This window comes from Pelecanus crispus, chromosome 1, assembly GCF_030463565.1.
Source record: "Pelecanus crispus isolate bPelCri1 chromosome 1, bPelCri1.pri, whole genome shotgun sequence".
NCBI lineage: Eukaryota > Metazoa > Chordata > Aves > Pelecaniformes > Pelecanidae > Pelecanus > Pelecanus crispus.
This window is the reverse complement of record NC_134643.1, coordinates 199,961,881-199,986,075: the sequence shown is the minus strand read 5'-3', so window position 1 is coordinate 199,986,075 and position 24,195 is coordinate 199,961,881. Positions and strand designations below refer to the sequence as shown.

General features: G+C 41.7%; 1 protein-coding gene across 7 annotated transcripts in view; it reads right to left on the bottom strand.

Moving 5' to 3' along the window:
- DCLK1 (doublecortin like kinase 1) overlaps nucleotides 1–24,195 on the bottom strand; it is a 253,897-nt gene that overhangs the window by 67,061 nt on the left and 162,641 nt on the right. For 3 of the 7 annotated variants that reach the window (XM_075709376.1, XM_075709381.1, XM_075709400.1), the window contains exon 4: nucleotides 11,911–12,027. In XM_075709376.1, the coding sequence (XP_075565491.1) occupies nucleotides 11,911–12,027 (117 nt within the window). Of the gene's footprint in view, nucleotides 1–11,901; nucleotides 12,028–24,195 lie in introns of all 7 variants that reach the window. The other 4 variants (XM_075709387.1, XM_075709395.1, XM_075709407.1 and 1 more) reach the window with 2 other exon arrangements.

The following is a 24,195-nucleotide window of genomic DNA, read 5'->3' as shown; positions in this document are numbered from 1 at the left end:
AGAAGCCTAAGGGAAAGGAATGGTGCAGGCTTTTTCACAGCCACAACTTATTCATGACTAGGACAGCCAAAACTAAAAAATTACTTACAGAAGACACAACAACGTATGTAGGTCATATTCAGGAACTGTTAGCTAGAAAATGGTGATGTGAGATCACTACTTGACGTTGTCTCAATTACTCCTGTAGTTTCACTGTCTTTTCCAAAACAACATATTTGTCTCAGGAAGATTATGTAGTTACAAAGTAGTTAGGGAACAAACCATACCTTGCCTTTTTGTTCCTTCTGCTTTTGTATTCTACTTGTATACATCTCATCATCTTTGTCTTCATTGCAAAGGAGTGAGCTTGTCCAGAGCACCACATTAAGCAAGCACCCTCATTATCAGTCCTCAGTAAAGACAAGGCTTTGTAAATTCTACCTTAGTATGCAACTGGTTGAGAAAAATCCCAAATAACCAGCACTGCATTAGAATCTTAGAATCATAGAATCATTCAGGTTGCAAAAGACCTTTAAGATCATCCAGTCCAACCATTAACCTACACTACCAAGTCTACACTAAACCAATTAAGGGTAGACTAGACTAAACCATGTCCCAAAGTGCTACGTCTACCCGTTTTTTGAACACTTCCAGGGATGGTGACTCCACCACCTCTCTGGGCAGCCTGTTCCAATGCTTGACCACCCTTTCCGTAAAGAAATTTTTCCTAATTTCCAACCTAAACCTCCCCTGGCGCAGCTTGAGCCCATTTCCTCTTGTCCTATCGTAACTACCTGGGAGAAGAGACCAGCACCCACCTTACTACAACCTCCTTTCAGGTAGTTGTAGAGAGCGATAAGGTCTTCCCTCAGCCTCCTCTTCTCCAGGCTCAACAACCCCAGTTCCCTCAGCCGCTCCTCATAAGGCCTTTGCTCCAGACCCTTCACCAGTTTCGTTGCCCTTCTCTGAACACGCTCCAGCACCTCAAAGTCTTTCTTGTAGTGAGGGGCCCAAAACTGGTGTCCTGGTTTTGGCTGGGACAGTTAATTTTCTTCCTAGTAGCAGGCACAGTGCTGTGTTTTGGATTTAGTAGGAGAAGAATGCTGATAACACACTGATGTTTTTAGTTGTTGCTGAGTACTGCTTATGCTAGTCAAGGACTTTCCAGCTTCCCATGCTCTGCCAGGTGCACAAGAAACTGGGAGGGGGCACAGCCAGAAGAGTTGATCCAAACTGACCAAAGGGCTATTCCATACCACATGATGTCATGCCCAGTATATAAACTGGGGGGGGGTGTGGGGGGGTGTGTGTTGGCCGGGGAGCAGCGATCACTGCTCGGGAACTGTCTGGGTATCGGTCGTCGGGTGGTGAGCAATTGCATTGTGCATCACTTGCTTTGTATATTATTATTACTATTATTATAATAATATTGTTATTATTATTATTTTACTTTATTTTATTTCAATTATTAAACTGTTCTTATCTCAACCCAGGAGTGTTTCTCACTCTTACTCCTCCGTTTCTCTCCCCCATCCCATCGGGGTAGGGGGAGTGAGCGAGCAGCTGCGTGGTGCTTAGTTGCTGGCTGGGGCTAAACCACGACAACTGGACACAGTATTCCAGGTGCAGCCTCACCAGTGCCGAGTACAGGGGGACAATCACCTCCCTGCTCCTGCTGCCCACACTATTCCTCATACAAGCCAGGATGCTGTTGGCCTTCTTGGCCACCTGGGCACACTGCTGGCTCATGTTCAGCCGGCTGTCTACCAACACCCCCAGGTCCTTTTCGGCCAGGCAACTTTCCAGCCACTCTTCCCCAAGCCTGTAGCATTGCATGGGCTTGTTGTGACCGAAGTGCAGGGCCACCCTACCCTTGAGCAGATCGACATTCCCACCCAGTTTGGTGTCATCTGCAAACTTACTGAGGGCGCACTCAATCCCTTCATCCAGATCATCGATAAAGATATTAAACAAGACTGGCCCCAAAACTGAGCCCTGGGGAACACTGCTTGTGGCCAGTCGCCAATTGGATTTAACTCTGTTTACCACAACTCTCTGGCCTCGGCCACCCAACTGTTTCTTTTCCCAGTGAAGAGTATGTCTGTCCAAGCCATGAGCCACCAGCTTCCTTAGGAGTATGCCGTGGGAGACTGTGTCAAAGGCTTTACTGAAGTCTAGGTAGATGACATCCACAGCTTTATCTTCATCCACTAGGCAGGTCACCAGGTCATAGAAGGAGATCAGGTTGGTCAAACAGGACCTGCCTTTCATGAACCCATGCTGGCTGGGCTCAATCCCCTTTCATTCATTGTAACTGGTGCTAATCTGTCTTTTTTACATTCAATCTTTGCTACAGTTTATGCCAAGAAGTTACGCAGATACAAAAATAACATCCCTCTGCCATTGAAGGCAAGGCTTAACAGACCCACACAGACCTTTCATCTCATCAACAAATCAACAGATTAGAAATGTCAGCAGAAGGGATCACCTTCAGGTCAGGTTTACATTCCCATCCCAGCAGCCAGCAATACCTGAGTCCCTGTAAGTTATCAGTATCTGTGGTAGCTGCAACATGTAACCCAAGCAGTGCAGAGCTCAGCAGGGACTGTCAACCCCACACATGCTCAGCCCACTCCCATCTCCATGGAGTGGCTGCTATGATGGTACTTCTACCTCAACCTGAAGTCACCTACATCTGCACTATCAAGCAGAGAAGTGCTACAGACACGTAGATACTGCAGACATGCCTGAGATCTCGGAAGACAGGAGCCTTCCTTGAAAATACAATTCCCTGGAATCCACAAGCTGGTTTTTTTGTAGCCTCAGAAGGTGGGTAAGTGCCTCTTGTTTTTTCTCTGCACTTCATCAGAGTACAGCTGATATCTGTGATCTTGCCTGCTAATTTCATGTAGTACCTAATCTAGAGAACATCTACATGTACATAAGATTTAATGAAAATCTCTCTTTTGAACTGATTTGCCTAATTGGAAAGACTAGGATTCTCAAATCAGCCTATGTGAATGGAGTACAAACTCTGAGGATGTTTCTTCATTCAGCATTTAACTTTTTAATCCTTTAAGAGGGCTAAACTATTCAGCCTAACCAAATCTATTTCTCTTACTAACTCCTGATTTTTACTATAAGCTATAAAATTATAAAACTTAACTTTTTAATTATTAGTATCAAATACAAACACTATAAATAAAAAATTAAAAGGAAGCCAGGATCAAAGTAAAAATCATCTGGAAATTCCTGGGTCTGTAGGATGACTCCATCACTCCCATGGGTTTGTACTCTTGGCTTCAGGGAAGTTTTGCTTCAGCATATTTATTACAAAATCTGTCAGCTGAGTACCTATAACAGTGTGAATAAAAACATGTGACCTCGCCAAAGACAATATGATACGTCATGTTCCTTCCTTTGGGATCCAAAAGACCTTCTTGAGTCAGGTGGTTGAAGAAGAGTTGTTTCTGGATAATGGCCTAGGGATGAACTATCAAACTAAATGAAAACATATCTTCTTGCAGAGGAACAGATCTACCTCTTTTTTTCTAACTAGCTGAGAAAAGCACAAGCATCTGCTCTAGAGAAGCCTTCAGTAAGATCCAATTTCCATAGGCTAAAACACTCTTTTCTTTAGGGAAGACCTACGGTTTTGATCAGGCTTTAGTTTGACATGTAGCTTCACAATTTCTTTGCCCAGCTGCAATTTTTTAGAAAAACACACAGCCCTTGGTAATACGACCTACACTACCTATTCTTCACATACGTTCCCTTTGTCATTCGGAATAGATACATGTCAACCCAGTAACTCTTGAAATAGACATCCGTCGCACTAAATAACTGAAACTCCTAAATAAGTCTTCTTAAGACCAAACCTGAATTGCTGTCACAAATAAGATTTCAAGCCTCCGAAATATTGTGGGTGATAGCTTGAGGGGAACAGGAGATAGCTCAGAGGGGAGGAGAAGTGAGAAGGAAATAATTTTGAAGGAGGTGCTCAAACAGAAAAAAAAGAAAGTAGTTACTTTTGTTGAGAGCAAGTCCTGAAAATTAGAGTTGGGATTTCAGAGGCTAAAACAGAGTTCACCCAAATGCAGTATCTTTCCTTAATTTAATGGATCAAGGGTACAATAATTCCAGCTGTCTCATGGTGCTCTTGATTTGACTAAAAATAATGACCATGAAGAAGTAAGCGCTGCTTTCTTCGAAACTGTTACCTCTTCACTTGCACTAAGGCTGCCACCAATGGTGTTAATTGGTAGCTGGACAGAAGCCAACAGCTACTGAATAGCCATCAGACATTCATAATTTTTAGTCACCAGCAACGGGCCGATACCCTGTCTCACTGAAATTCAACATCTCTTTTATGATGTCCTTTCCCAAATAATATTTGGTGCCAACAAAAAAACATCAAAGTGTTTTACAGGCTTTAAGAAGACATTGGGAAAATTAAATAGAGGCAGGATTATCTATTGCACTTGGAACCAAACTTAGCCCTCTGCCTGCCTGGGAGGTCACGCTACCTTTCCCTGCTTCTCTTCTTTGCCTTGTTCCTGGCTTCTCTTCTCTATTTAGACTGAAAGCATTTTGAAGCAGACAATACCTCAAATGCATTTGTAAAAAACCAGAAAGCAATCCTGCAGCGAGGTTTCTGTCTTGCGGTACTATTTTGAAACACTGTCAGATGTAAATAAAAAACTGAACAAAACATATAATAATGGAGAAGTCAGCCCTTACCAAAGACCTTCCTAGCTTGCATGTACTCTTTTAAGAAAAAAGTATTTTGTGTTTTTATATAAAAATAGGATGCATCTGCTCTCAGGATCCAGGGAGGCTACAAGGAAAATATAAGCACACTAAGCATATGCTCTGTTAAGAAAAGAAAAAAGAAAAAGCAAGGATGGAAGAAAGGTGAACACCACCTATGGAAAGGTATACTTTCCTCTTAAATAAGTCAAGAAATAGTGTAAAAGCAGATGCAGCTTTTTTGCTCGCTGTAGATTGTATAGCTCAAGAAAGGGTAAGGAGTGTGTGTCTCCCATTCCCTTACAGACTGACACGTATTTCCTTGCCCTCAGTTAACCAGAGTACAGATTTAAACCTGTGTGGCACTGAGCACTAGTGTAGCCTCTGGTATCACTAAGGGTTTTTCTCTGCAACCCTGCAGCCTGCTTTCCATTCGCAGCTCCATCCTTTCCCCCATGCTGCTGTGGCAGTGTGTCCCAGAGCCTGTGGGACAGTATTTTTTATCCTGTTGTTCCCATGCTGTTACTCCCATGGCCATGTACTGGCAAAGCTCGACAGTGTTGTTATGGCAGGTTCTGTACGGGGCTTTCAGGCTCACCAAAGATGCTGCCTTTACAGGCAATGGAGGGAGAAAGGCACCTCCAAAGGGTGAAAGTTATCTAAGACCCTTGGGAATGTCACTAAGAGCCCTCTTCCCCCAGTACCAGATGAGACGATGAGGGAAAGGGTTCTCCGGAGCAGTGGCTGGGGGCTCGCCAAGGAGATGGGATACTCAGGGTCCTTTGCCTGCTCCTGCATACAGCCAGGGGCCACCATGACAAGGTGAGACTGAAACAGAAAGCTCTACACGAGGGGCGAGGGCCTTCAAGCAGGATTTTTTCTAAAAATCGTATGTTAACATTACTGAATCTATCTTCAAAGCACCAGTTTTGGTAAATTGGTATTGCTCCAAACTTAGAGATGTGAAAATGAGACAGAGACAGTAAAGAAAACCACAAACTGACCAACCCCCCAAAATAACCCCTTTGATTTCTGTAAGCAACTTCAGAAGCTACTGGGATGAATTTGGGAAAGTTCATCACCCCATACCACTATTTGCTCAGAATAAGGGTCTCATGGACTTCATTGCATTTATAAATGTTTAGTTCAATCCCAAGTTTGGCTTAATTCACTTACCATTTGAAATTCTGTGTCAAAGAAAGGGAAGAGTTATTGAAGATGGTGTACCAGGGTAGGTTTAGGTTGGATATTAGGAAAAATTTCTTCACGGAAAGGGTAGTCAAGCATTGGAACAGGCTGCCCAGAGAGGTGGTGGAGTCACCATCCCTGGAAGCGTTCAAAAAACGGGTAGACGTCCCCACTTTGGGACATGGTTTAGTCTAGTCTACCCTTGATTGGTTTAGTGTGGACTTGGTAATGTTAGATTAATGGTTAGACTGGATGATCTTAAAGGTCTTTTCCAACCTAAGCGATTCTATGATTTTATGATTCTATGGTATTTAAGTGCTTAAACCAAAGCAGGCTGTCTACATGTCCTAGCCTCATTTATACATCCATTTCTCTAACAATGGGGTAATGACCCGAAGACTGTACCTTTATTAACTCTAAAAATGATTAATCCCGATCAGCTATCCTGTGCTGTATGAGAAAAATAACGTTGGCAATACCTACATTAAAGACTATACCATACTACAGATCTATACAGGAGAGAATTAAGGGTAACTCAAGGATATCCGTTCATTTTAGGATTTTATCAGTTTTAATATGCAACTTTGAGATGTTTACATTTTTCTAACATAGTCTTTGTCTATGCAACTTTCCTTTTTTTGGCCAATGTAGTTATCCATGTGTATTATCTTGATATGGGCATGAATTGATGACTGGGGCAGGCATCTGATCCTTTTGCATAGCAAGAATGCACAGACTTTTCAAAATGCAGCAAGAATCAAACAAGAATCAGATTCTTTCTAATTAGCAGCATGCTCTTCTCCATACAGCTCATTTTGCTTTTTCTCAAGGGTACACTATCAATAATGCTTTCTGCCTGCCCTTTATCCCTACTTTTCTCAACTTTCTTTTACGATACAACTATTCACAAAATGATACACCTTTCTTTCTGGAATGCGCATGTAGTGCCTTTGAACTGAGCAAAGAATCTACTGTTTTTCTGGAGTATTTTTTATGTTTATCCCTAATGAAAGAAAAATCCCTAACAGTAGCATAAAGATGAACTGAAAGCAGTTTAAAAGCATAGAATAAAAAAAAATACATACATATATACACATTTAGCAGTAACAACATGATAACAAAAACAGAACTTCTACTTGTGCACTAGTCATTTAGGAGACTCTCTTAATACTGAGATGTTTAATGTAAACAACATGGAAAAAATTACCTGCTCATATGTGTGCTAGATGGTAATATCTCTATTCTGTATCTGTCATGGGTACATAATTCCAATAAACAGGCAGTATTTTTAGGCCTACTGGATGGCACAATAGTGAAATCTGTACATATTGTCTGCATTTCATGGGAGAACTTTGTTTTTTGTCTAACTATCTAAGAGTTAGTGTTTCTTTTTCTTTTTACTGTTGTTTTCTAATGCAGTGTCTAATATCATATTGCACATCTTTAAAATCTATTCATTAATTGTTTTTAGTTTTACGTGATCTAAAAATAATTCTTGAGGGCAAGTACCCACTGAGTACAATACTGCTTCCTTTTATGACAGTAATACTGATGTAAATACTCATGTACATAAGGTTAGAAATAGGCTTCCTGTAACATTCAGACAATTTGACTTCACTATTTGCAGAAAGCAAACGGAAGAGGCACAGCCAAACCAGATTCATTGTTCCCACTAAAATTAACTTCTATAGAAACATTTTCAATTGTTTACCCTTTTTAAGCTGTAACAAGTTAGAATAGAATAGAATAGAATAGAATAGGATAGGATAGGATAGGATAGGATAGGATAGGATAGGATAGGATAGGATAGGATAGGATAGGATAGGATGGAATGGAATGGAATGGAATGGAATGAACAGTTCAGCTGGAAGGGACATACAATGATCATCTAGTCCAACTGCCTGACCAATTCAGGGCTGACCAAAAGTTAAATGTGTTATTGACAGCATTGCCCAAATCCCTCTTAAACACTGACAGGCTCGGGGCATTGACAACCTCTCTAGGAAGCCTGTTCCAGTGTCTGACCACCTTCGCAGTAAAAAAGTGCTTCCTAATGTCCTGTCTAAACCTCTCGTCCTGTCACTGGATACCAGAGAGAAGAGATCAGCACCTCCCTCTCCACTTCCCCTCCTGTATTGTGTTTGCGTGGCAAGGCTTTGGTAGCAGGGGACTACAGGGGTGGCTTCTGTGAGAAGCTGCTAGAAGCTTCCCCTGTGTCTGACAGAGCCAATGCCAGCCGGCTCCAGGACAGACCCGCTGCTGGCCAAGGCCGAGCCCATCAGTGACAGTGGTAGTGCCTCTGGGATAACATATTTAAGAAGTGGGGGGACAGGGACGGACACCAAAAATGCCCAGGACACAAATTACAGCTGGAGTGAAGAGTGAGAATACCTGAGAGGAACAACTCTGCAGACACCAAGGTCAGTGAAGAAGGAGGCGGAGGAGGTGCCCCAGGCACCGGAGCAGAGATTCCCCTGCAGCCCGTGGTGAAGCCCATGCTGAGGCAGGCTGTGCCCCTGCAGCCCATGGAGGTTAGCAGTGGAGCAGATATCCACCTGCAGCCCGTGGAGGACCCACACTGGAGCAGGTGGATGTGCCTGAAGGAGGCTGTGACCCTGTGGGAAGCCCATGCTGGAGCAGGCTCCTGGCAGGACCTGTGGACCCGTGGAGAGAGAGGAGCCCACGCTGGAGCAGGTTTGGTGGCAGGACTTGTGACCCCATGGGGGACCCACGCTGGAGCAGTTCGTGAAGAACTGTAGCCCATGGGAAGGACTCACTTTGGAGCAGTTCCTGGAGGACTGTCTCCCATGGCTGGGACCCCATGCTGGAGCAGAGGAAGAGTGTGAGGAGTCCTCCCCTTGAGGAGGAAGGAGCGGCAGAGACAACGTGTGATGAACTGACCACAACCCCCATTCCCCATCCCCCTGCACTGCTGTGGGGAGGAGGTAGAGAAAATTGGAAGTGAAGTTGAGCTCAGGAAGAAGGGAGGGGTGGGGGGAAGGTGTTTTAAGATTTGGTTTTATTTCTCATGACCCTACTCAGTTTTGACTGGCAATAAATTAAACTGATTTTCCCCAAGTCGAGTCTGTTTTGCCCGTGACGGTAATTGCTGAATGACCTCTCCCTGTCCTTATCTTGACCCATGAACTTTTTCATTGTATGTTCTCTCCCCTGTCCAGTTGAGAAGGGGAGTGATAGAGCAGCTTTGGTGGGCACTTGGCTTCCAGCCAGGGTCAAACCACCACACCTCCGCAGGAAGCTGTAGAGAGCAATGAAGTCACCCCTCAGCCTCCTTGTCTCCAAACTGGACAAACCCAAAGTCCTTAGCTGCCCCTCACAGGACATGCCTTCCAGCCCTTTTACCAGCTTTGCTGCCCTCCTCTGGATGCATTGGAGTACCTTAACATCCTTCTTAAATGTGGGGCCCAGAACTGCACACAATACTCAAGGTGAGGTTGCACTAGTGCTAAATACATCAGGATAATCACCTCTTTTGACCAGCTGGTTACGCTGTTTGATGCACCCAGGATGTGGTTGGCCCTCTTGGCTGCCAGGGCACGCTGCAGACTCATACTGAGCCTGCTGTCGACCAGCACCCCCAGATACCTTTCTGCAGGGCTGCTCTCCAGCCACTCCTCTCCTGATTTACACTTGTGCCCGGTATTACTCCATCCCAGCTGTAGAATCTGACATTTGTTCTTGTTAAATTTCATGCCATTGATGATTGCCTAATGCTCCAATCTATCTAGATCCCTCTGCAAGGCGTCTTGTCCCTCAAGAGAGTCAACAGCACCTCCCAGTTTAGTTCATCAGCAAATTTGCTAATGGTGCATTCAACTCCTGCATCCAGATCATTGATAAAAATATGGAACATGATAAAAATACGGCTCATGATAAAAATATGGCCCTAGAATTAAGCCCTGAAGAACACCACTGCTGACTGGTCACCAGCCAGCTGTAGCCCCATTCACTACAACCCTTTGAGCCCTGCCCTTCAGCCAGTTCTTCACCAAGGCTCCTACCAGTTGACAGACTGCTCTGTCAGCATCCTACACATTTCTGTAGGGTTTTGTCTAATGTCTTTCTCTAAGAAAATCTTAACTAAAGTGTCCAAATAGGCAAGGACATGGACCATCTTTTAACAAACTAGTATGTGCCTATTTCCTGTAAATTTATTGTTTTCACATAAGATATATTTAAGATCAGTAAATCTGTCATTAGCACGGAACCACGCAAAATGTTTTGCATTTTTAATATTTCCACTACACTGTTCCTTTTCTTCTTCTTTTCTGATATATTAATTATTATTGTGGCATAATGAAAACATTCCTTTTTTTCACAAGCTGTAAAATAACCTCCTGATCTTTTGCAGTGATTGAACATGTAATGGTATTCTGTTTAGACCCTGTAAAACTGAACTGCAGGAAATTAATATTTACTGACATACACTTCTCCTGCATGTTTAAGTAAAAGCAGTACTATTTCTCTCAGGACCAAAAGCAACAAGGTATCACAGTCAACATGGGAAAAATGTTGCTAGTCCCATGGCAGAAACATTTGTTATGCATAGCAGGACAGTTATTCCACACAGAAATGAACATATACAGTTCAGTGTCCGCTATCCATACTCCCAAATGAATATTCATTAGAAAAAAACAGGAAGAGTCCATAACACACACCAAGCAGGGCTTCCCTTGCTAAAGTTTAACTTAACTCTGCTCCACCTAGGTACAAAGCAAGCTACTTAACGTATGTTTAAGAGAGCTATGCTGGGCTTGTTCCTCACAATCCATATTTCTTCCCATTACCTCTTTTCAGGTTTCTCTATTTCAGCTGTTCTTAGAATGTGTAGGCAGCATGTTGCCTCCCAGCCTTGCTACCCACGTCGACGTCTCTATCATTGCATCTCTCCCACTTTCCTCCTTCCCTGAGCAAGGATGCTTTTTTTCTCAGCTTAGTCTTCCTGTGAAAAATATGGTTCCAGCTGGTCCATGCCTCCTCTCTTTGAAAGCAGCTAGGAACACCTGGGTCATTCTGATCACCACCTCCCCATAAAGACCTTATGGTGCTGGGTGCAGGTCCCAGTATGACGTTCACTTCCCTGTTGGCAGAAGACTTACAGCAGAAAGAGTGAGGTGGCTTTCAGACAGCTCTAATGTTTGCCTCTTGGAAAATCCATATTCACAAGCAATGCTGCAAATGCTGGATTGGGTCTACTCAACGGGCCCACACCAAGTATTATTTGTACTTTCAGGCACCAATACTGGCAAGTTATCTAATGCACTTTTTTTTGTTTATTTATTTGTTTTGGTTGGGAAAAAGCTGCAGCGGGGAACTAGTCATAGACTATTTAGTGGGAGCAGCTGCAAAGGCAGCCAAAGCAAGGCCTTCAGACAGAACTTTTTAAAGCTTTTTGCTGTGTCTTCTCCAGCCTGTAGCACTGGCTTGTTAGGTCAACTCTGACTTATTTCTTCCTCAGCTATCTTTGCACCTCACATTCACATCTGTAATTGCATTCTTTCTCTGCCCTGCCCCCCTTTCCTCAATATCCTCAATGTCTTTAACCTATCCTTTCCTCACTGCTGCCTCAACTCCCTCAGAAACAAAATACAAAAAAAGACTGTGAAATCAACCTTTTACAGACACAGATCCTACGCTGCCTAACTTGGACTACTTTCTGCATTATGCTTATTCGGTTCCTAGCACAAAGAATACCTCTTTTTGTCTTTAGGTATTGGCAGCAAAATCGTGCATGGAAAATAAAGTAAAATGAACTATGGCAATGCCAGAGTATGACTTATAAAACACTGAAGAATTATTTTGTATTGGAAAGACAATTCATCTCAGATACAACTGAGAAAACGTGAATTTTTACTATCAACTGTTTCATACATATGAAGTTTTTCCACAGAAACGTGGAATTTCAAGCACATTGCCAATTCTATTGAAACAGATTGGTTGCTATTGTTAAGAAGGATTTCTTGCTTGTTTTACCTGAGCTGGTAGAAGCAGGAGACTTGCTGCGTCGGGATGGACCCGGGCTCTTGGTGGTGCTCCTACGTGAAGTCGAAGCTATTTTGGTATAGGAAGTGGATTTCACCACCCGACATTCTAAAAGACAAAGAAAGTGCATAAGTTAGCAATTAAGAAAGTCAGCAAGATTCTGTAACAGAAAGAGCGCTGAAAAGCACAAACATTTAGCCCACGCTTGTTTTTATTCATCTTGAGGAGTTTTATGAGAAAATATAAAATCTGTACGGCTCCATTAAAATCCAAGTACAGTATGTATCACACCCCAGACAAAGAACTGCTGCAGTAATCCAGACTTTCAGATACCATGGTTACTGCAGGTACTTAGGACAGCTTAATTTAACAGTGCTGAGACTACACATAAAATTTACTTGCTTTTGAAAATTTTAGCACAAGTAAGGCAGTGTTTTTTTGTAAATGATCCAAATGCAGTGTAAGCATTTTTGTCAACCTAGGCAGTCTCCTCTAGAAGAACTGGAAGGCTGCTTTTATATATCAGAATGTTAAGACTGTGCAAGATGACGCAGGTGTCTGTCACTCATGAAAGGTTTGAAGAAAGTGAAGCAGGTTTGTTGCTCCTGCTTAATCCTCTGGTGAGCAACAGCCCACATTGTATAGCACACGCAATTCATCACAGGTTGAGGGAAATGGCACTACTTGCTCATAAGAGACATCAGTAAAATCAATGAAGAGGCGAAATTACCCTCCCACTTGAGAACACTGCAAGATGTTCAGGTTAGAGTTTATATACACCCACACAGCTCTGTAGGCATTCTTGCATTACGCCTGCAGAATGGTTCTTGGCCTGAGGATAAAGGAACTTAGTATGCATAACGCTGATGTCTTGCACTCATAATGGATACTAAATTAAACACCAGACATATTATACAGTCGGGGAAAAAAGGGGATTTCCACTTCTTAGCCAATATTCAATTAGAAGTCTGCAGCAGTGTTTATACTATATTCACCTGACGATGTCAGTATACTTCACTTGTTTAAAAATACATCAATAAACATTTAGTTCTGAATTAGACCCGTTCCCCATCTTCTTCCCATGGTTAAGGTTCCTTAACATAGGTTAAGAGAAATAAACAAGGATTTTTTCTCCCTAGTCAGAAAATACCATGTAGAAGCCTGCACATTATTTAGTCTTCACAGATGATCAGTGGAATCTGTAACATAGTTTAGACAGATTAGAGAATAAAGAAATAAAACTGAGCATAACTAACAAACTTAAACATATCCACCAGAGAATGATGTCATGAAGTGTATTTCTCTTGGCTGCCCTAACTGTTTGTCTTTCGTCAAGCTGTTGAACGAAGCAAGAACTGATGCGTTACAGAGGGAACATCCAGCACAGCTGAGAGCAGAGGGGACCAGAGAAACACCCTGGTTTTCCCAAAGAGGCTTTTCTTCGCAAACTCTCCCACCTTCCTAATGTCCAACAGCAGCTAATTTCTTTCTGTTGACATTTATGTGATTCATTGATGACTGTTCTCATTTTATACTGAACGATGAGTGGAAACGGAGAAAAACATTTACTCTGTTGTAAGAAGAAATTATCAGCTGAAAACAGGAGGAACCAGATGAACGCTTTCAATTAGATTTCACTAGGTAACTACAGCAGGAACCTTACACTGATGTATTGGCATAAATTGCTGCTCCAGAAACCATCTATACATGTTGAATGCAAACAGGTTCTTTACCTTTCTTGTAAACAAAAATTTAAAATGTCCAAACACCTAACAGACAGCTTGTTTGATAATGTAAAACTAAGATGTAACCCCAGTGTGGGCCCCATTCACAGGAATCAGTCAGGAAGGGAACTGAATATTCTAATGGTCAATAAACAAAAAGACTAAAGTAGAATGACCCAGTCAAGCTAAAACGATTCGACTATAGTCATTAGCAGAAAAACTTAAAAGTCCATGAAGAAAATAGCCAGTTACTTTCTGTAATATACCTTACTATGTAAAAAGCCTTCCTCTGTTTCCAGCATGTAAAGAAAACAATTATCTGCATCCCTCTCTTGCAATTCATGCTATGCACTGAATCTTAACTCCCATCTTATTATAAGTATTAATACTCATTCAAGTTCTCTGAATACTGTATAAGCACCCAGAGTTAGAATGAGGTTAGAGATAGGATTTTGCATTTGAATGTGTCTTTCCCCTCATAGTATTAGGAAGGACCAGGCAGAAAGTGGTACAAAAGGAAAGAAGCGGCAACTAAATGCACATCCGGGTTATCTTTCTATCCTACTGATACAATACTGTCTAGGACAATACTCAAGGTAGTCCTTATATAATTTTCACCCAACTTGTTCAGAAATTAGAAAAAATAATTATTAAAAGGTTATTCTTCTTCATGTGGGGTTTGTCTCACATGGGCAACGAAGATGTTAACTGCAAAGGCTAACTGCATCTTGTCACCATCTTCCTTCTCTCCCAGCAAGAAGTGTTTAGCAAGGCCTGTTGTGACAGGACAAGGAATAACGGATTTAAACTAAAGAAGAATAGATTTAGACTGGATATAAGGAAGAAATTTTTTACAGCGAGGGTGGTCAAGCACTGGAACAGGTTGCCCAGAGAGGCAGTGGAGGCCCCATCCCTAGAAACATTCAAGGTCAGGTTGGACGGGGCTCTGAGCAACCTGATCTGGTTAAAGCTGTCCCTGCTCACTGCAGGGGTGTTGGGCTAGATGATCTCTAAAGGTCCCTTCCAACCCAAAGCATTCTATGATTCTATGATTCAATTTCCTGCTCAAAGGTAGAAGTAGCCTCACATTCACAGTCCTGGTCCACCTGGGGGACACTTCAACCAACCCGAGGAACAACACAGCAGGGCATAAACAGACCAGGAAGATCCTGAAGAGCATCAATGACAATTTCCTGATCCAAGTGATAGAGAAATCAGTGAGGAGACATGTTCTGCTCACACTCACAAAAAAGGAAGGGCACATTGGGGATGCAAAGGCTGAAGGCAGCCTTGGCTGCAGTGACCATGAGATAGTGGAGTCCAGGATTGTGAGAGGATGGAGCAGGGCAAAAAGCAAGATCGCAGTCCTGGACTTCAGGACAGCAGACTTGGTACTCTTCAGGGATCTGCTTGGAAGACTCTCATTGGATAAGGCCCTGGAGGGAAAAGGGTCCCAAGAAAGCTGATTAACACTCAAGGATCACCTCCTCCAAGCTCCAGAACAGTCCATCTCAACAAGTAGGAAGTCAGGCAAAAATGCCAGGAGGTCTGTGTGGATGAACAAGTTGCAACCTGGAAGGAATATAGAGCAAGTTCGAGCATGCAGAGACGCAGTTAAGAAAGCCAAAGCCCAACTGGAATTGAATCTGGTGAGAAATGTCAAGGGTAACGAGAAGTGCTTCTTTAAATACATACAGAACAAAATGAAGACTAGAGAAAATATGCATCCACTGCTTAATGAGGCAGGGGCCCTGGTGACACAGAACATGGAAAAGGCTGAAGTACTGAATGCCTTCTTTGACTTGGTCTTTACTAGCAAGTCTTGCCTTCAGAAATCCCATGTCCCAGAAGCAGACGGAAAGTCTGGAGAAAGGGAGATCTACGCTTGGTAGAAGATGATCAGATTACAGATTAGTTAAGCAAAGTAGACACATATAGGTCCATGGGACCTGATGGGATGCACCACCCAAATGCTGAGGGAGTTGGATGATGTCATTGCAAAGTCACTCTCAATAATCTTTGAATCATCATGGTGATTGGGATAGGTGCCTGAAGACCGAGCAAATCTCACCCTTATCTTCAAATAGGGCAGAAAGGAGTACCCAGCGAACTACAGACAGGTCAGCCTCACATCAATCCCTGGGAAGGTGACAGAACAATGAACCCTGGAAATTATTTCAAGGCACATTAAGGACAAGAAAATAACCAGAAGTAGTCACCAAAGGGAATTCATGCTTGACCAACTTGATAACCTTCTGCAACGAAACGACTGGCTTGGTAGATGAGGGGAGAGCAGTGGATATTGTCTACCTGGACTTCAGTGAGGCTTTCAATGCCATCTCCCATAAGATCCTCCTACAAAAGTTGTTGATGTATGGGCTTGATGAGCAGACAGCAAGGTGGATTGAAAACTGGCTGAACGTCTGGGCCCAGAGGATGGTGATCAGTGGCATGAAGTCTAGTTGGAGGCCAGTAACTAGCAGTGTATCCCAGGGGTCAACACTGAGTCCAGTCCTGCTCAACATCTTCATTACTGATCTAGATGATAGGGCAGAGTGTCTCCTCAGGAGGTTTGCTGATGACATAAAACTGGGAGGAGTGGCTAATACACCAGAGGGTTGTGCTGCCATCCAGAGGGACATCGACAGGCTGGAGAAATGGGCTGACAGGAACCTCATGAACCTCATGAAATGCAACAAGTTTGAAGTCCCGCACCTGTGGAGAAAGAACCCCAGGCACCAATATATGCTGGGGGTCACTCAGCTGGAAAGCAGCTTTGCAGAAAAGGACCTGGGGGTCCTGGTGGACCCCAAGTTGAACATTAGCCAGCAATGTGCCCTTGTTGCAAAGAAGGCCAACACTATCCTGGGCTGCTTTAGGAGGAGTGTTGCCAGTAGGTCGAGAGAGGTGATTCTTCCCTATGCTCAGCACTGGTGAGACCACACCTGGAGTTCTGTGTCCAGTTCTAGGCTCCCCAGTACAAGAGAGACATGGACATACTGGAGAGAGTCCAACAAAGGGTCACAATAATGATTAAGGGACTGGAGCATCTCTCTCATGAGGAAAAGCTGAGGGAGCTAGGACTGTTAAGCGTAAAGAGGAGAAGACTTAGGGGGAATCTTATCAATGTATTAATATACATTAATTAATATACATTATTAATTAGTATTATTTTTTAATATACATAAATTAATATACATTAACACCTTGAGGGAGGCCGCAAAGAAGATAGAGCCAGGCTCTTTCCAGCAGTGCCCAGTGACAGGACAAGAGGCAATGGGCATAAACTGAAACACAGGAGGTTCTGTCTGAACTTTTTTTACTGTGAGGATGACTGAGCACTAGAACAGGTTGCCCAGAGAGGCTGTGAAATCTCCATCCTTGGAGACATTCAAAAGCTGTCTAAACATGTTCCTGGGCAACCTGCTCTAGGTGGTCCTGCTTGAGCAGGGGAGTTGGACCAGATGACCTCCCAAGGTCAGTTCCAACCTCAACTATTCAAAGATTCTGTGATTCTCGGGGCTTTGTCCAGTTGTTTCTGGAAAATCCCCAAGGATGGAGACTGCACAGCCTCCCTGGGCAAACCCATTCCAGTACTTGACTGCCATCACAGTGAAAATGTTTTTCTTTATATCCAGTCTGAATCTCTTGTTTCAATTTTTACCTATCATCTCTCATCCTCATACCATGCATCACTGTGAGGAGCCTGACTCCACCTTCTTGATGGAGAAGAGATGCTGCCCCATTGGCACTGAGAGCTGCTGGTAGGTCCCCCTGAAGACATCTCTTTTGCAGGCTGAACAAGCCCAGCTCCATAAGTCTCTCCTCACAGGGCAAGTGCTCCAGCACCCCACCATCATGATAGTCATCACAATTTAGTGATGTCTTCCTTGAACTGGGGGACTTGAAACTGGACACAGTATTCCAGATGTGGCCTTGCATGTGCTGAGTAGAGGGGTCTAATTACTTTTCCTGTCTCTACTGGCTCTGCTCCTGTTTATACAGCCCTGGATGCTGGTAGCAATTGCTGTCAGGGCAACTCTCTCTTCTCTTTAGTCTGTGTGACAGAAATTTTCTCTCTGTCCTCGTTTCAGCTGGGATAGAGTTAATTTTCTTCCTAGTAGCAGGCATAGTGCTGTGTTTTGGATTTAGTAGGAGAAGAATGTTGATAACACACTGATGTTTTTAGTTGTTGCTGAGTACTGCTTATGCTAGTCAAGGACTTTCCAGCTTCCCATGCTCTGCCAGGTGCACAAGAAACTGGGAGGGGGCACAGCCAGAAGATTTGATCCAAACTGACCAAAGGGCTATTCCATACCATATGACGTCATGCTCAGTATATAAACTGGGAGGGGGTTGGCCAGGGAGCAGCGATCGCTGCTCGGGAAACTGTCTGGGTATCGGTCGGTGGGTGGTGAGCAATTGCATTGTGCATCACTTGCTTTGTATATTCTTATTATTATCATCATTGTTATACTATTATTATTATTATTATTATTATTATTATTATTATTATTATTATTATTAACAACCTTATTTCAATTATTAAACTGTTCTTATCTCAACCCAGGAGTGGGTTTTTTTCACTCTTACTCCTCCGTTTCTCTCCCCCATCCCATCGGGGTAGGGGGAGTGAGCAAGCGGCTGCGTGGTGCTTAGTTGCTGGCTGGAGCTAAACCACGACACTCTCCCTATTTTACTATTTGTACAAACACTTTTAAGCGCAGTTATGAATTTATTTGGCACAATTTTCTTTTTTGTCTCAAAAACAATTCACAGATCGTGAAGTTTTAAAAGGTCCTAGCTCAAATGAGCATATATTCTCTCCACTCGTATACCACTGTGAACCCTAAGCTAAATTTTGTCAAGTGCCATGTTTCTTATGGGTTTACAAGCTTATTCATAAATTACATGGGCTACAGTATGGTCTGTAGAGAAGCATATGGGCAAGCCTTCAGTGCTGCACACATCAGGGTCAGGCAACTCATGCCTTCAAAGACTGTGGCAATACTAGCTAGAGAGTCTAAAAGGATTTCCAGTCACGGGCAGAATGTAACCATACTGTTTGTTGCAAATAGGTCTCAACTCCTGCAATTCTGTTGTCACATTTAGTTTGGAAAATTAAATTTTACTGTAGGCAAAGATCCCAGTCAGTAATCACACAACCACTGCTTGTCTCCTCTAAGACATTACCATAATCTGCCTGTTGCTGTAGGAAAACTATGTGTAGATAAAGAGAAAGGGAAAATAAAACAAAAATGCCTGTTTTTTAAAACCGTATTTTCTACAAAGAATCTATACTGGTAAGGAAATAAATACGTATCTTCTCCTCATCAACAGTATTCTGATAACTATACAACAGGTCTTTGGTAAGCCATGAAATAGTAGAGGATTTTTTCCCCTGATTTTCTTTTGATGCCAAAACTGTATCAGAAATAGATCTGAACTCCTGACAGAAGAGAGTTATACTGTTTTTCTCACTCATGTGGGCATGCTCAGCCAAGAAGAAACACCAGGTGTTTCTATAGTATGTTCAGTGAGGAAAGAAATGTGAAGCCCCAGTCCTTCCTCTCGCCATCGACTGACTAAGATTAAAGGAGCAACATGATGACACCCATGGTAACTTGAAGCAAAAGAAGGTCAACTTTAAGGTCTGATGACAGGCTTTATTGCTTTCCAACTCAGAATATTGGATAAATAAGAATGTTTTTCCAGCCAAAACACTTGCAATAAGATGTTCTATTATATAACTACAGACAGAACTACAAAGTAGGAGACAGAAGTACAGACTACCCGCAGCGAGACTAACAATGTAACACTGCAGTCCCTTTATAGCATGGAATATTACCACAGAGGTCTGAGGCATTTAATGGACATTAACAACAATAAGGCTGAGAAAAAAAAGAGGAAATGTCTCAAGGCTACAATTTGACATCATTGAGACACTGTAGGGACAAGATAAGGAACATGAAATTCCTGAGATTGCATGGTGGTGTCAATGAGCAGTAGGAACTGGTACAACTAGGAGGAACCCCAACATATTTACTTGTGAGCTCTTGCTTCTTCCTGTTGTCAAATGTATTAAATGTAAGCATGAGGTAATTAAGGGATGCTAACACGTAGAATCATAACGCCTCCAGTCTCCAGCTCTGTGATGTTCCATTTCCAAAATGTTTCATTAGCTTCTATGTTCATTAGATTTTACAATGGCAAGAAAGCAGCAGAGAGTAACTAATCTGCAATAAATGTGTCATAAAATGAACAAATTCAACATGTTTCTAGAGAAGACTGAAAAGTTATCTAAATTACCAGGAGATCAAAAAGGCTTACTTGTCAGCTACTTAGAAGTTGACTGTATGGCCTTCAGGAGTTTGTTCCGGGCTAAAATACCACTCTCTGCTGTGTTTTGCTTTTTTTTAAGGTCTGTGTGTAGGGGATAGATACTTTTTTTTTTTTGGTATCCCTGCCAATCTCTCTCTAAGACGAGAACACTTAACTTGGTTTCAGCAACAGCTGTACCCTACAGATAAGCAAGGAGGAAGGATCAAGGATGTCTGTGGTTGTTGGTAAGCCACTTTACTGTAAGCCTTAGGCTGGTACCTTTTACCACCGCTTAAAGACATTAGCCTCACTAGCAACGTCCTCAGGCCAATCAGTAGATCATTACTCCAAATACAGTACTGATTGTAGTTTTTAATGTTAAGAATTTGTTCCGTGTTGCTAATTCTTAATGCAGCTAATAAGATTTTACTTTTCAGTTGCATTCATGCCTTCAATTAAACCCAGTAATCTTCTGTTTGCAGAACTAAGTTTCACGCTCTTCAGCAAAAGGGAAATGGTACCATCCTGTCTAGTGGCATTGATATACACTGCAATTCACCCAACTCTTCTGGTGAATCAGTGGCAGCTATGACTTGTAATTACAACATGTTCAAAAGGGTAACTATCATACAGTTTCCAGAAATGAAAGGTATATAGGGTGTTTCACAGAGGTTTAAGTAATTCCAAATCTTCTATCATCATGGCTGTGCCTACTTCAATTTTGTTCTGCATGTCTTCCTGTTCAGTGTGTTCCTGATGCAGATGGACAGTGATGTATGCGTAGAATACAAAATCCTAAAGTTTTATCCCATGCACTCAGCTATCTGTCACTGTAAATTCATGTTTTTTTGAGACATATTATCTTCTGATTTGATTTCTTACCAGTAACCAGTCCTCCACTCGTGATAAAGATTAGGAACACTGTTTCAACTGCTGTGCTGAATATTTGTTAGACCTAAATCTCCTTTTTTTTTTTCCCGGCCAAGAAATATGCTTTGACTGGAGTATAAAATATAGAAAAAGCTAGATTATCTTTCATGTGAAAAATCATTCTCCAATTCTGAAACTGGGATAAGTATTCACTGACAAGGCAAAAGCTACATACAATAAAATCTGAACAATTAAAGCCATCTATGCCTTCTTGCAAATCAATAAAACAGAGAATCTTGCAAGCTCTTAGGAACCCAAATAGCTTCACCCAACCTGAGAATGCTTTCAGATGTATGTACTACTCCAAAAATGCCTTGTAAGTTAGAAATAAGGAAGGTATTCATGAATTCATGTATTATCACTAATATCTCATTCTGCTCTAATGTATAACTTTCAAAGTCCTTATTTGTTTCTAAATTCCGTGAAGTTGCCCAGAAAGATTTTCTAAAAAGGTAAATAGATTTTATGTATAATCAAAATGTTGCTTCAAGTATTTCCTACTTTATCTTCAAACACGATCCTGTCTATATAACTTAAAGACACTGCCGGCAGGATTGAACTCATCTAGTACTAGACAGCTAAAAATACGATGCATACATAAGAACTACAGTCAATGGAACATGTTAATTTCTCTGACCTTTCTTAGGAATCTGTAAGTTAGAAAAGATGAATCTTACTCATGAATGACCAGATACAAATTATAGATTTTGAGTACTGGTGAACATACCCTAATTAGAAGCAGTATCTTTGGATGGGCTCTTTTACTCAATACAAACAGTAACACAAGATTTTTGCTGTATTTCATGACCTTACTGTGTATGAGTAGATTTTATCTTCCTGCCTTCTCCAAGTGTTAACCTTTTTGTCAGAATCATCTCACACAAACCTCCATGTTAATATTTTGGCTATACAAACACTATGATGTTAAATTTTACTTTTCAACAGAGAAGGAATCTGCCATCATGAAAAATTCCACCTCATAGCAGTGACAATAAGGAGTTAAATAACATTTTTCATCACTGCAACAGCTTCTCTGACAAGGCACAATATCTAATTATTTTCTACCTCTGCATTTGTAGGCAGCCAAAATTAGAAGACTTCTTCAAAACTTGCTTGCCTAAATTAATCTGAAATATTACCTACTGAATACACGTGAATGAATTTGCATGTGTAAAATACTTATTTCTGAAAGTGAAATTGCATTATCAGAAATTATTTTTAAGAAACTTGAAGATCAAGTTGAAATAGGGATTTTATTTGTCATTAGCTAAAACACACTGCTAGCACACATGTAATCTTTAATATGTATGTCGTATGTGCCTTGCCACATACTCTGCTTCGCTTCCAGAGATTTTAATTATCACTGTTTGCTCAGTATACTTCACTCAAGCTGTTCCAATGCTGATGTAAACGTTCATTAGTTTCCCCCTATATTCAGAACCCTCCCCCTACTTCTGCAGGTTTACCACACTAGCTGCACTGACCAAAATATCAGAAAGTTACATTTAACTGGAAATGCTTAAAATGACAACTGATTACAACTCCAATCAACTGTACTATTTTTATTAATGGCCTCAGCATTATTCTTCATGAAACAAAGAAATGTGTCCTGTCTTTGCTTATGGCTTTCTTTTTCTTTCTGTGACAAAAGTTTGTTTACTGGGCATATACTCTAACAGCAGATATCCCTCAAATACCCCTGGTGAAGTCAGGACAAAAATTCCTTACTAAAGTGCCTTACTTTATCTGCACAATTTGGATGGAATTTTTCTTGGCATTGTTTTATTCATGCAATTGGAGATGAAACGAAAGGATGGTACAAATACATTTGTTCTTAACTTTTCTGTTCAGCAAGATCAATGGCTTGCTTTTCTGTTCAGCACAAAGAGGTAATATTTGTCATATTACCTATTAAAATTCATCTTGTTCTTTACTTTGAGAATAAACAGACCTCCTATCCAATCCATATGGTAAATATTAACATCATCCTAAGCATCAAGTACACAGGCATTCCGTCATTTTTTTTTTTATTCCAGCCTAAGAGAAGTGACAATGTTGCAGTCCAACAAATTCTGGGGTTTGGTACTACGGCTTGCTGTCTGAAGAGTATCACTTGTCTTCAACTGTCTTCCATTTCAAATGACTCTTTTGGAAGTTTACAAGCTCAAGTCCTTTCCATGGTTAGAAAAGTAAAAAGTCCCCACTTGCAGAACATTGGCTTCACATGGAAACCATCAGCTAAAGGGATTACTGAGAAACATCCATTCAAAACAGTTAACTTTTAACACATTTCAACGAGGTCTCCTGAAGTCACAAATTTTTCCATGTAACTGATTTGTGGTGAGGAAGAAAGTATGTATTTAAACTGAATGTCCTACTTATTTCTGCTTTGATGCTTTTTCTCAAGTAAATCTGCATATTTATAATGCACTTATCAGTATAACAACTTTATTGTGCAGTATTAAGTTTTAAAAGCCTTTTTTTTTTTCTTCAAAGAAACAAAATACACTATACTGGGATAAAGATTATAGTCACAACGGTTAAGCACAAACCAAATTCCCATGGCACTTACACAGCTAATTAGTTAGATTAGCAAGGAGCCTTGCACAAAAAAACCCCTGATATACAAATACAAAATATCCATTAAAAACAGATGAATAAGAGAAGCCAACCGTTTAATTTTTGTGTTTGCTTCGATTTTCATTACAAATACTAACCGCAGTCAAGCAGATAACATAACTTTAGCCACAGTGGCATTAGAAGACAAGATGCACTAAGAAGAGAACAGGTTAGACAGAGTCCTTAGATAACATTTTCAAATTAGCTAGATGTGAAGAATATTTAGGGACACACTTGAGAGAATCTCTGAGCTACCAGACACTATTTTTTGAGAATTGTGAAGGACAAGACCTGAAGAGACTAGAAAAAGTCAAAGCAAGTGCCAATCTTTAAAATTGGGACAAATCAGAAAACTGGGAGTTGCAGAACAGTGAGCCTAACTTGAGATTATGGAAAAAATTATCCAAAGGGAGGGCATGAAGATGACAGAGTCAGGCTCCTTTCCTTTTGGTTGTGGCAAGACAAGAGGCAATGGGCACAAACTGAGACACAGAAGGTTCCCTCTGAACATCAGGAAACACTTTCTCCCTCTAAGGGTGACCAAGCACTGGCACAGGTTGCCCAGAGAGATGGTTGATTCTCCAGCCTTGGGGATATTCAAAAGCCATCTAGACATGATCCTGGGCACCTGGCTGCTGGTGGCCCTGCTTGAGCAGGGGGGCTGGACCAGATGACCTCCAGA